At 39.4% G+C, this 13,476-nt stretch overlaps 1 protein-coding gene across 18 annotated transcripts in view; it reads left to right on the top strand.

Annotated features, from left to right (window-relative positions):
- Positions 1–13,476, top strand: part of TRIP12 (thyroid hormone receptor interactor 12) — a 145,801-nt gene that overhangs the window by 104,687 nt on the left and 27,638 nt on the right. For 13 of the 18 annotated variants that reach the window (XM_040450770.1, XM_040450768.1, XM_040450766.1 and 10 more), the window contains 9 exons: positions 918–1,146; positions 1,471–1,589; positions 3,900–4,107; positions 6,632–6,732; positions 6,963–7,137; positions 8,307–8,448; positions 9,505–9,696; positions 11,188–11,339; positions 13,017–13,189. In XM_040450770.1, coding sequence (XP_040306704.1) covers positions 918–1,146; positions 1,471–1,589; positions 3,900–4,107; positions 6,632–6,732; positions 6,963–7,137; positions 8,307–8,448; positions 9,505–9,696; positions 11,188–11,339; positions 13,017–13,189 — 1,491 coding nt within the window. The remainder of the gene's footprint in view (positions 1–917; positions 1,147–1,470; positions 1,590–3,899; positions 4,108–6,631; positions 6,733–6,962; positions 7,138–8,306; positions 8,449–9,504; positions 9,697–11,187; positions 11,340–13,016; positions 13,190–13,476) is intronic. The other 5 variants (XM_040450773.1, XM_040450774.1, XM_040450778.1 and 2 more) reach the window with 1 other exon arrangement.

Here is a 13,476-nt window from a genome sequence, read left to right on the forward strand (position 1 = left end):
TGCTGTGTGGTTTGCTGTGTTCCGGAATTCCAGCGAGAATTGGCCCATGCAGTTTTTCTGTCTGATCCTGTTCTCCCTCTTTTACCTCTAGATCCACTTGCACCTGTCAGATTAGTTTTTCCAACCTTATAGATTATACTTTCCCGTGAACGTTCTCTTCTTAACTAATGACCAATAGATGATTTGACTGTTTTTTCAGGTTTCTGACATTTAGCTTTGTCCTTGGGGATACATACCGTCTATTGCTTTTGCAGCTCTAGTTTAGAATGCAGGGGTCAGCAGACTTTTTCTGGAAAGGGCCAGGTAGTAAATATTTAACCTTTTGGACAGCACGGTCCCGGTACTCAACACTGCTGTTGTGACTCCAAAGCCGCCATATACAATATGTAAACAAACGCACGTGGTTATGTTCTGGTAAGATTTGCTGTACAAAAATAGGTGCTGGGCCACATTGGGCCTTTGGACCAGACTTTGCCAGCCCCTCATCTCGAGCTTACTTTTCATCAGTTTCCTTTCCCCTGTACTTTTATTCCCCCTAAGGAAAGCAACAGATCATCTTGTGTTTCCGTAGCTTCTAGTCACGTACCCTCTGTCCATTACTTGAACTCTGTTTCTTACCAGTGGTTTAGGTGGCTAACACTGAACATCCTTAGTGTTTTGTTAAGTATATATTATTAAAATAAGAGGTACAGTGTGCTGGTGGCTTGTTCTTTCGAGCTGGCTACATTTTGTCTAAACGCTGCTCTTGGCATCTTTGTAGACCCTAGTCAGTCATATTAGATAAGTTGACTTGTTACATGACCAAATTTTTAAAATAACATTTCAGGTAATCACGGCAGCTTGCGTGCTTTATGTTGTTTACTTCCTTGTGTTTCTGAGGTCTGTCACTTCAGGATTGTCCGTTTTTTTTACAACAGGCGGATATTCCGAGTTAAAGAAGGATGATGCTCGAGCACAGCTTATGAAAGAGGATCCGGAACTGGCTAAGGCTTTCATTAAGACGTTATTCGGTGTCCTTTATGAAGTGTATAGTTCCTCGGCAGGACCTGCGGTCAGACATAAGTGCCTTAGAGCAATTCTTAGGATAATTTATTTTGCGGATGCTGAACTTCTGAAGGATGTCCTGAAAAATCATGCTGTTTCAAGGTGTGTTCATGAAAATAGTGAAGACTTTTTAGAAATTCAAGTCTCTGCAAGTAATTTCAGAAACCTTAAAAGTGACAACATAGAAAAAAATATGCACAGAACAGTTTATTTGTAGTATCTGGAGCCCCTTGTCTCTTTATATGCATACACACCTTTGAGAAGGACTAAAACAAATGCAAAAGTTGAGCGTTTAAGAAAAACTTGTCGTTGTAGTGGACTGTTTTCATAATTAAAATGTTTTGCTCTCAGAGTTAAAGTAGTATGGCCCAAAATAATTCTCACATTCAGACAGATGTTTTATATATGAATGCTTTCTTTTTTTAGTCACATTGCTTCCATGCTGTCAAGCCAAGACCTGAAGATAGTAGTCGGAGCGCTTCAGATGGCAGAGATCTTAATGCAGAAGTTACCTGATATTTTTAGTGTTTACTTCAGAAGAGAAGGTAATGTCCTCCATACTCATTCATTAATGGCTAGTCTTTTCGTTTACGTAGTATTGCAGTAGCATGTATAGTTCTAATTCCGAACAACCTCTTACGTGAGAAGTCTCCATCCTTACAGCTCACATACATACAGGGTGTGTCCTTTGTAAAATCTGTCGATACAAGTTGTGTGAGATTCACAGTCTGTTGATAAACAGTAAGTTGTAATGATTTGAATGTTTATGGCCCAGAAGTAATCATTAACATTTCCTTTCATGTAGATAATGTGCAGCTCCCATAAAGACGCCTCGAGAAAGTCAGAGGCCACTTTCTTTCCCAGTGAATCCCATTAGTAGATCAGAACACTTGTAAGAGGGATTATTATTTACTTCGTTGTGTGCCTAGTGGAATATTTTTAGGCTTCATTTATTTATGTACTGAAATCTTTAGTATGCAACTGGTCTGGTCCCCTGATTTGAGGAATCTGAATGTGGAAATCAGCCTAGGAGAGATGGTACTTGTCTGTTCTCTTTTTGAAGACCTCAAAGACTGTTGTTGCTCATTCAGGTGTTTTCTCCTTTTCAAGCATTCCAAGATATTAAAAGAAGTTCTTTCTCATAAACAGGTCTCTGTAATTCTTTTGGTCTTTTAGAGATACTTTGGTGTTGCGAGGACACAGGAGATCATGGTGTTTTTATACTGAATTAATCCTTAGCTTCATCTTCCATCTTACCAACAATTCTAGTTCTTTCTGCAAATGATCTGTTTTCCCTTCTTTCATCACCCGATGCTGGCTCTGTATCTCTTCACATCTTGAGAATGCTGTAGTCCTGTTAGCGTAAGAGTATTAAATAGGAAGAGGCTTTCACCATTTTTTACTAGTTTTGTTTAAAAAACAGTCAAAAAAAAAATTCCAGTGCTACATATTTATTTGAAGTGGAAAGCAAACTCCATAACTATGGTTTACAAATGGAGTGCCTGTATGAATAGATGTTTCTGTGCTCACATAAACATTTGGTATGTGGTTTTTTTAGCCTTGGATTATCTTATAATTTGTTTTGTATCTTGGTTTTGGTGTTAGCCTTTAGTTCTACCTTTCGGATATATTCCGCCCTCTGATTTGGAAGTCTTATGAGAGTATGTCTTTTTCTCAAAGTGATTTTTTTTTCTTTTTACATGTATAAGAACACTATGCCATCAAATTGAATTTTCCATCCCCCAGATAGTCATATAGTGTATACATTATGAAGTTTGGGGGGGGGGGGTGTGCTTGATTACTTCAGCTACTTTGCATCTGGCATTTGTTCTGTCCAGTTCCACCTGTCATTTTTTTCCTGAGGACTTGCCTTCTAGAATCTGTGTTAGATCCTCCTGCTGTGTGTTCCATCAGCACTGTATTTTCTCTCTGAGGAGCAGTTTACTCTATTTGCAATTTCTTATAAAAATTATTTTTTCTCCCCAGTAAGTGCCCTAAGTCCATTTTTCTCACCAATGGTCATATTCTTAGTACCTTGCACACAGTCTGGCATATGATTGCTGCAAACAGTATTTGTGGAGTCAACGCCTGAAGTTTGAGATCATTCAGACATCTTGCGGTCTTGTGAGGTTTTTTTGTTTGCTTTAAGAATCTGATGGAAAACTCTGGACTCTATCCCGGAAAAAACGTGAATGTGTGAACATGCGCTCATATACTCAAGACATACACCTTTGCATACAGTTAATAGTTCGTGGCACTCCCCTCCGCCCCACCTACATTCTCCTGTGATTCTAGCCCAGATATGAACCCCTGCCTTCATGAGTTACAGTTCGGCTCTCCTTGTACACCTCCAAGGATGTGAAAATCCCCATCCTTGGGTTGCTGGTGTTCTCTCTTTTGGCAGCAGCGTCACAGTTACTTTCGTCTCATTGTAACATTTGAAGCTGGTTAATAATCGTAGCAGGTCTTTCTTTACTTGTGGCGATCGAACCACAGGTGCGCTACTGTGTTTTTGTAGTTGATTGTTTTTATAATGGGTATTTTGAATTTTCATTAGGTATTTATGTGTGACCCTATTAAAACTTCCTGTTACCAGGTTTTGAATATTAGATGATGTTCAAAATAATTATCTTTCAATATCAATATCAATATCTTTCTTTAATGTTGAATTTGCCTACGACTCTTTCGAATGGGTCAAGTTGAAAACCCTGGCACCTAAGGGCCTCCACCCCCACTCCTACCCCCCCAATTCGCTGGATACTTTTGATTCATTTCCTGTTTAGCATTTAGGGATTTTGTAATCGTGGGAGGTGGTTCTAATTAAAACTGACTCTTTTAAATCTGTTACTGTATAGGTGTAATGCATCAAGTAAAACACTTAGCAGAATCAGAGTCTTTGTTGACAAGTCCACCAAAGGCATGTACGAATGGGTCAGGATCCTTGGGGTCCACGACGTCAGTCAGCAGTGGAACAGCCACGGCTGCCACTAATGCTGCGGCTGACGTGGGATCCCCCAGCTTGCAGCACAGCAGAGATGATTCTTTAGATCTGAGCCCTCAAGGGTAAGTCAGAGTTCTGTGGTGGTTTTTATGCTCTTTGCCTTTAACTGTCTCCTGGTACCTGAGATTCCCATAGGGAATAAAATGGTAAAATATTCGAGAGTACACCTTGTATTTTCCCGTCTGTATCTTCTTAGACCTTTAATGGGAATGGGTGGGAAGAAACTGAACATGTATTACAAAGCCGTGTTTAGGAACCACAAGAGATACTAGGTATTTCCAGGGACAGTGAAGGCAGCTGAGGCTCAGAGAAGTTAATGATGTGCCAAAGTCACACACTGAATTTTACAGATGTAGGATTTGAGCCCTCATTTCTAATTCCCTGATCTGGCGAATATTTACTGCATTGTAGCATACATTCCAGGTTTGAGACATCCAAGTAGTGACATATGAAAAATATTAAAAATTAGAATTTTTAGAACGTACAGGAAAAAACCTGACTTCCCATTTATCTTCCATTGGCAAATGAGGACTTTGCTCTTAATAAAGGAAAATGGGAGTTCTTAAGTGTGTCTGCTTCCACCTCTTTATCTGTTTTTAATCCCCTTGTTGTACTGTGCTACTGAGAACATCGCCACCAAACCCTCATATTAGCTTTCATTTTGTTGGGTTAAAACAAATTATACTCTGAAGTGTTTTTGTTTCTTTGACATCAGAAACTTAATATGGCTGTAAGAATGGTGCATGATCAACCAGACTCGGTTCTGGAATTCAGAGTGTACTCCGTGTAATATTCCTTTTTACTCCTTTTAAGTTGTAACGTGGATCTGGGTGAAACATATAGTCAATAAGTGAGGTCCAAAAATTGAACCTCTGTGAACTGCAAGGTAGCGTTGTTCTAAGAAGCTGGCCAGCTGAGGATCCAGCTCCTTTTGGTGCCACCTGGTGGCAGTTATCCACTCTAGCTTAAGTATGAATTTTGGCATTTGGACTTGGGCTACCCGCTGGGACTTCTGACACAGTGGCTGTTATTTTGGGAAACTTCTAGGTTTGGGTGGTGCCTGTGTCATGGATCCAGCCCTGTGAGATTGGGCCTGAACAATACTGGAGACCCTCCACCTTCTCTTTTCTCCGGTTGGATTTGTCCGCCTGCCTCTCTTCTTCCTTCCTTTCCAGCCCCATCCCTTCCCCCTGGCTGCTGTAGTAACTTCCGCTACCGCAGGCATGGTGCCCTAGACAGCAGGCGCTTGGTGAGATGTGATGCAGCTCAGAGAAAGACGCTGTTTCTGAGCCACTGAAGGATTAGACTTGATTATAGTCTAATAATTGAAAATTCTAAAAAAACAAAACCGAAACAAAACAGAAAGACCCTTTTGGAGTTTTAAGTGGTTCCATTTCTTTTTAATATGGTTTCTAATGAAAAGTTCATATAAATTTGTAAAGGGGGAATTTTTTACCCATACATATCTGGACGTTCACTCATTTTGCTTCTCAAGCATAAACACATTACTGTTGTTTTTGTTTTGTTTTTTTTTTAATGTTTATTTTTGAGAGAGAGAGACAGAGCATGAGCAAGGGAGGTACAGAGATAGAGGGAGACACAGAATCAGAAGCAGGCTCAAGACTCTGAGCTGTCAACACAGAGCCCGATGCAGGGGTCGAACCCATAAGCTGTGAGATCATGACCTAAGCCAAAGTTGGACGCTTAACCAACTGATCACCCAGGCTCCCCAAACACATTAGTGTTTTTAATAGACATCAGATATTGGAAGAACTTTAAAACTTTTTCAAATTTTTCTAATTTTATTGTGGGTCACAGACCAACTGAACCAGAACATTTTTCCCATATTATCTATCTTACATGGTTTTGTTATTCTAAGAATCATTTGATAATTTCAAACTATTTCTACTGTTAGGAATAGTGAAAATAAGACAGGCTACGTATGTTCTATTTCAGGTATTCTAATTCAGAATAGGTTATTCATACTATGATTTGATCTGTTTATAGGTAATTTTGAGGTGTTTTTTTTTTTTAATCCCTAAACTATTTATAAATGAATTCATTTAGGATGTTATGGCAGTTGTATACCGTGAAATTACTTTGGGCAGTGTCAGGAAAGCATTTTGATAATATTAACACTCAATGTCATGAGTGTTACTTCTTGTCATTTAGGTTAGGGAAGAAATACGATAATCAGATTTAACATTCTATTTCTAGTTTGATAGCGTAGGTCTTTTTAAATTTTTGTTTTTGCATTGTAAATTTGTTTTATGTACTTTTCTGTACGTGTACAACATTTTATAGTAAGAGTTTACCACAGGATTATTCAAATAGTCTATTTGGTTTTACTTTTAGTAGCTCAGTATAGTCAAATAGCTTTTTCTGAACGCATCATCTTCTGTGTCTCTATACCTCTTAGATCATGACTGGAGCAGAGTCTGCATTAAATAGGTAATCACTGAATGAAAAATACCGTTATGGCAGTATTTTACAGCTCCTTGTTTCTGCCATTTTAGCTTGCTTTTCAGTGAGTGATAATAAATCGTGGTAATTGCTAAACTTCTCCCATATTTTCTCATGTGATAGTCGATTAAGCGATGTTCTAAAGAGAAAGCGACTGCCAAAACGAGGGCCACGAAGGCCAAAGTATTCACCTCCAAGAGATGATGACAAAGTAGACAATCAAGGTAATTCCTTTGGTGACACTGTGGGGGTGGACGGCAGAGGGAAAGATGGTACCAGTTAGAGACACGAATCTCACGAAAGCTGCTGATAGCTTTGAAGTACACCTGAGTTTACTCCGTGTTCTAAGTTGTTTCAGCTAATTCATCTCACAAGAACAGGAATGTTAAATTTCAGTTGGTTTTCATCAGTTACGCTAAAGTGGTTTAACCATTATTCCCTTTTCTTCTCATAGCTAAAAGCCCCACCACTACTCAGTCACCTAAATCTTCTTTCCTGGCAAGCTTGAATCCAAAAACGTGGGGAAGGTTAAGCGCACAGTCCAACAGCAACAACATTGAACCAGCACGAACCGCGGGAGTCAGTGGTCTTGCCAGGGCTGCCTCAAAGGACACCATCTCCAATAATAGGTGAAGTGGGGGAATCATCTATTGCTTCTGTGCTTGGGATTAGCCAAACTGAGCATTATTTCAGTCAGCACGTGTATTGTATGGAGATGAAACATGGACACAGACCTTTAATTTATGCTCAGTAGTGGTATTGCTCAAAGATGAAATAGATTTCTCAGTTCTTGAACTCCGTGCCTGGCTTTGTCCTGAATTTCAACCTTACATCTTAAAACATATTTCAACATTTCTCGTTGGGAGTTGTAGACGTTCAAAACCAAATAAATTCTCCCTGTGGAACCTGTTCCTCAGTTTTATTCCAGACAAGTAAAAGCTGGCATTTTCTGCATGCACACACAGACACGCACACACACTCACCTGCGTCTCAGATCCCCTCCCTCTTCCCTTTACATTAGGACTTAAAGATCTTAGAGTATAGGTCAGTTGGTTGGTCTTAAGAAATTTAGAACTGTATCAGCTAAACTGTTTCACACACCAATTTGTGGCTATTAACAATTATTTCTTAAAAACCCTCTAGAGTTGTTCTTTTGACTCTGGATGTAGCATGCCAACATGGATTATTTCCTCTGCAACCAAGAAATTTTTAAAAATCAGATTCCACTGGCAAAGAAACAGGCTCTTTTTGTTTGGTTGATTGGTTGCGTTGGTTATTGTTTTTCTCAATTTCATTTAATAATAATTAAGCACGTGTATTTCTAAAGCCATCAGAATTTGTAATTTAAGCAGCGAGGTTTCAGTTAATTGTACATCTAACAGGTGCATGTTTCTGGTCTATAGTTCTTTACCTCACCTCTCCAAGGAACACAAATAAAGGACAAAGCAAGTGTGTCTGTACCCAGTGAAACAGTCATGTCAAGTTGTTATCAGGCGAATAGTTAGGAAGGAAACTATTAATGTGGTAGAGTTCCAGGGAGTTAGAACTTTTTGTATATGTTTCATGTAATGACCTGAAATATATTTTAAGTACCTGTGCATTTCTCTAGTACACCTTAACCCATTTTCAAAATGACACTTAAATTTGGTTAATATGGAATCTGAGTTCATGAATCTATAAGCATAGGCCCAAAAGGGTTTTTTAAAAACGTAGCAACAATTTGCCTTTGGGTAGTTACAGTCGAAATCCTTTTTGTACACTGAGACTAAATTTAATATCTTGTTTTTCCTTTGTGCAGAGAAAAAATTAAAGGTTGGATTAAGGAACAAGCGCATAAATTTGTAGAACGTTACTTCAGTTCTGAGAACATGGATGGAAGCAACCCTGCACTGAATGTCCTTCAGAGACTTTGTGCTGCGACCGAACAACTCAACCTCCAGGTACCGCGTTGGGTGCACCTTGCTGGTCCTTCACAGTCTCTTTTGGCATCTCTTCTGTCTTCCTGTTCCTCCCTTGATGACTCTCTGGCTTTCCACGGATTTGCTGTCCTAGATCAACTTTTTAGCTAGACGTGTACCTCTAGCACTGACGTTTCTGTAACGAGTCCCTTGACTTTCGTGCTTCATCATTTTATCATTAACGGTACTGGGAAATCTCTTCCTTGACTTTGTTCTCTTCACAACTCGTATTTCTTGACAAAAGAAGAGACTCGAGAAATGTCCCTTGAGTATATCTCCTCAACTCTGGGTATTAGAGTGGATGGGACCCTCCCTAACCTAACTGGGTCTCATAGTAGTTGAAGAGGGAGGTTGAATAAACTGTTTAAATTTCGTCTGATTCTTAGCCTTTTTACATTTTTTTGTGCACCCTGAGCAATTTGAGTAGTACATGTTTTGCAAGAAATTGTCCATTTCATCTAGGTTTTATTTTTTTATTATTATTTTTTTTAATTTTTTTTAACGTTTTTATTTATTTTTGGGACAGAGAGAGACAGAGCATGAACGGGGGAGGGGCAGAGAGAGAGGGAGACACAGAATCGGAAACAGGCTCCAGGCTCTGAGCCATCAGCCCAGAGCCCGACGCGGGGCTCGAACTCACGGACCGCGAGATCGTGACCTGGCTGAAGTCGGACGCTTAACCGACTGCGCCACCCAGGCGCCCCTCATCTAGGTTTTAAATGTATTAATTTAAAGCCACACTTCATATTCTGTTTTCATCTTCTTCTGGTGTTCTCTTTTCCCCTCAATTTATATTCTCGTTGTTTGTATTTATTTTGTTTGTTTTACATCGGTTGAGTGTGAGACTTTTCTATGTTAGTAGTGTGGATGCCGGTTAAGATCGTATTTTCCAAGGATCTACCAAGAATGCATCACTTCCCCTGCCTTCTTTTTTAAAGGTGTTGAGAATGTATTCTGTTCCTTTGGGGGAAGTGTAAATTGTGCATTTAGTAAGGACTGTTTAAATCAACATAGAAATACTCTTCCCAACTCTTGCAGGTGGATGGTGGAGCTGAGTGCCTTGTAGAAATCCGTAGCATAGTCTCAGAGTCAGACGTTTCATCATTTGAAATCCAGCATAGTGGATTCGTGAAGCAGCTGTTGCTTTATTTGACATCTAAAAGTGAAAAGGATGCTGTGAGCAGAGAGATCAGATTAAAGAGATTCCTTCATGTATTCTTTTCTTCACCAGTAAGTTGTCTATAATGCTTGTGTATGTTATTACGGAAATCTTTGCTCACTAATGTGTGTATTTTCATCTCCGTGATTTCCATTAGGTGCTGGTCGAGATACTCAGGTAAAGCTTCTAGCTTCTGATACACAGTTGGAGTCCTTGGTCTTTTATAGATCACATACACTAGTAAAGCAACAGCATGGTGATTTAATGGTGCAAGTGCCACAGTTTTTATGATCCGTGTTATCCTGAGTCTTTGTTTTTCCTGTAAGCCCAGTCGTTAATAGTAGTCTCTCACTTGTGAATGTGTTTATGCTCAAGATTTGTTTTTAAACATACTGTAGTGGAAATACAGTAAACATAGCTATAGACGTAAGATAGAGTGGACATTTCCATTTTGCATATAAAATACAGTATTAACAGTTGTATTCGAGAGTACTTAGTCACCACTTACAATCTGGATTATAAGAGCAGAGGCCACAAAGAGGCTCCCCTACCTTCAGCCTCAGTGGGTAAGAGCAAGAATGTACCTATTCTTGGACAATATTGACTTAACATCATTCTACTTGTTGACAACTACTTGAGATAAGGCATCCCTGGAGATGTCTCTGGATCTTCTGTGTAGTAGGGCTAAGGATGATTCTGTGTGTTAGTGGAAACTACTTCACTATGCCTTCCTTTCAGTGTTTGTAGTCATTTTGAGCATTTCTTGTTTTATTTTTTCAAATTTTAATTTTTTAATTTAGTTGTTAGTTTTGAGAGAGAGAGCGCGAGGGAGCGGGGGGAGGGGCAGAGAGGGGGGAGAAAGAGAAGCTCAAGCAGTCTCCATGCCCAGCATGGACCCCAATGTGGGGCTCCATCTCACCACCCTGGGATCATAACTTGAGCCTAAAGGAAGAGTTTGCCACTTAACTGACTGAGCCACCCAGGCACCCCTCTTGTATTGTTTTAACTTGAGCTACCTGAAGCAGAGTTGGGATTTGTTAGAGATGCATTAGATGTGTAGCAATACTGGATGTGGTTTTATACTATGCCTAAGATTATGTACAGGTAGATATGTAATCTCTTACCTGAAACTCCTTGGGGCTGGATGGTTTTCACAAGTTCTTCAATACAGTACATAGATATTACCTGATATCCCCAGTGGATAAATAACACTCCACACACATTAAATGTTTTTGCAGCAAAGCATGTGAATGTCCCTACTAAATAAACGTAAAGACTGCAGATAGCCTTGTGTCTGGGTCAGGTTTCACCACCACACAGGTTGTGTTTTCAAGCCCTTTGGACCTAGGAACTAGGAATAAAGGATTGTGGACCTGCACAAAAAGCGTCTCTATTTTGAAATAATTTATTTGGAAGTAACCATTCCAACCAAATGTATCAAGAGATAAAAGAGAATAAATGAATGGTTCTCTTCTGCAAAACTGCCTGTTAAATTTTCTTGTTGAGCAGTGTTCCATTTTCAGGAGGCCTTGCTTAACCGATTGGTTTATTTATAACTTCAGCTTCCTGGAGAAGAGCCCATTGGAAGAGTAGAACCAGTGGGTAATGCACCTTTGTTGGCATTAGTTCACAAGATGAACAACTGCCTCAGCCAGATGGAACAGTTTCCAGTCAAAGTACATGACTTCCCCAGTGGGAATGGGACAGGAGGCAGGTAAGAATCATGGCTTGGGTGTGCCCTTGCCATTGGGCTTTGTGCTTAATTTTGTTGAGGTAAAGTGGCAAGAGGTCTGGTAATATCTTCATCTGCCCAAAGACCATTTGGTTGTAATGGCTAAAGAAAAATACTTTTTATATTTAAAATCCACCCCTTGTGTTTTTTAAACATGGCGTTTTGGAAATCTATAACCCAATGACTGTGTTGGCAACCTGTAATAAGCTTAGTGTTCCATTACTTTAATCTAGCTAGAATGCTTCTCCGTGAATTTTACAGGCATGGATGATAAAATATTTGCATTCTGTGCAGGATTGGGATTCCCTGTGTGATGTGATTATACCTTTGATGGGTTTTAACAAATAAGTTTATTTTGAAGTTTTCTTGTTTTAATAAAACTTGCTATTTTTTTCTATAATATAGTACTTTTACTGGACTCATGAAGTGCTACAGAAAGAATTCACTGTAAAGGTTCATTATTGTATTTTATGGAATGTTACAAGGTTTCTAGAATGTCATGACTGGAAGCATACAAAATAAGAAATTAGTTTGGTTGTTTTGAGTTTGTTTATTTTGCGAGAGAGTACGAACACGTGTGCGCAGGGTAGGGCCAGAGGGAGACAGAATCTCAAGCAGGCTCCGTGCTACCAGTGCAGGCCCCATACGGGACTCCGTCTCAGGAACTGTGAGATCACGACCGGAGCCAAAAAGCAAGAGTCGGATGCTTAAGAACTGAGCTCCCCAGGTGCCCCTGAGATCAGTTTGGTTTAAAAATACACAGTCTGATGTATTTTGAAAGCATTTAAATTTGTGATTGAATTAAAACAATATGCATTACTGGGTCAGATGAGGGAGCAGTGTGGGCTAGAGCTGTTTCTGGCTTTGAAAATTAATGTAGAAAATGGTATTCGGTTTTAATCATCCTACTGGAGGATTTTATGAAACAAGGGGGCATCTCATCTATGCCTGAGAAAACCATGACGTTTTTCATTTTCACCCAGATTTGTGTAAAGTGTGTATGTTTACATATGTATCCGTTTAATGCAATATTCCTCTCCAATACCCCAGTTTGCATGCCTTCTGGAATCTTAAAGAGAACTGCATTTTAAGCCTGCCTGTGTCTTGATGTTGTCAGCCCTTTTTCAGAAATGAGCGATTAATTCTCATTTCCAGGGTCAGACTGGTGCAGCTCTTGAACTGCTTCATTCAAAAGAATATAGTGAAGTAAATTGTAAAGGGTAGTTTTTAAAGTAATTTTGTAGCAGAAGCATTTGAAAGCAAAAAAGAGGGCTTTTTCTTTTGTTTTTAAATCCATAGAATTTAGTTAGGCAGTGGCAAAATACTGCGGAAGTGAGCATGCACAGTGGTTGCGGAATGTTTATTCTAGAGAAATGGCTAAATCTCGGTGGGGAGGGATTTCTGCCTGCTTGGATTTATGGTAGGACAGAGAATGATGATTTAATGTTCTCATATGCGTGCATACACACCCTCTTTTATTTCTTACTTTAACAACTTTACTAAGTAAGTCAAATTGCTGACTTCACTATTTACATAACTGGTAAGTGAGTGCTTATTTTGTGCCTTAAAAAATGCAGTTTGTATTATCTTGCTTTTGTGTGAATTGTTATGTTGATTTTGAAAATAATAGAATAACTTTTTTTCATAAATTATCTTGAGCTTTTCTCTCAACAGAGGATCACAGGCTTTAAAATTTTTCAACACCCATCAGTTAAAATGCCAGTTACAAAGACATCCAGACTGTGCAAATGTGAAACAGTGGAAGGGTGGGCCTGTCAAGATTGATCCCCTGGCTTTGGTACAAGCTATCGAGAGATACCTTGTGGTCAGAGGTACTTTCCCTATATGTGTGTTTTGTTTCCATACGTACATGTGGGCTGGGAATATTGAGGGATATATAAATGATTTCCCTTGTATTACTACTTCTGTTCAAACCTAGCTTCAGGAACTCGGCTTCCCATCATTTATTTAATACGTGGTATGTGGAAATGCGGGAAATTTCCTAGGAGCTGACTGCTTACAGTCAGCTGGAATGTAATGTAGTGGGAATGGCATTTGGTATGTGACCGTTTTCTTGAATCCTTCTGTTTCATAGGTCAAGGTGTAGTATACACGTGTT

Source organism: Herpailurus yagouaroundi, unplaced genomic scaffold (genome assembly GCF_014898765.1).
Source record: "Herpailurus yagouaroundi ecotype Mexico unplaced genomic scaffold, PumYag 202, whole genome shotgun sequence".
Classification (NCBI taxonomy): domain Eukaryota; kingdom Metazoa; phylum Chordata; class Mammalia; order Carnivora; family Felidae; genus Herpailurus; species Herpailurus yagouaroundi.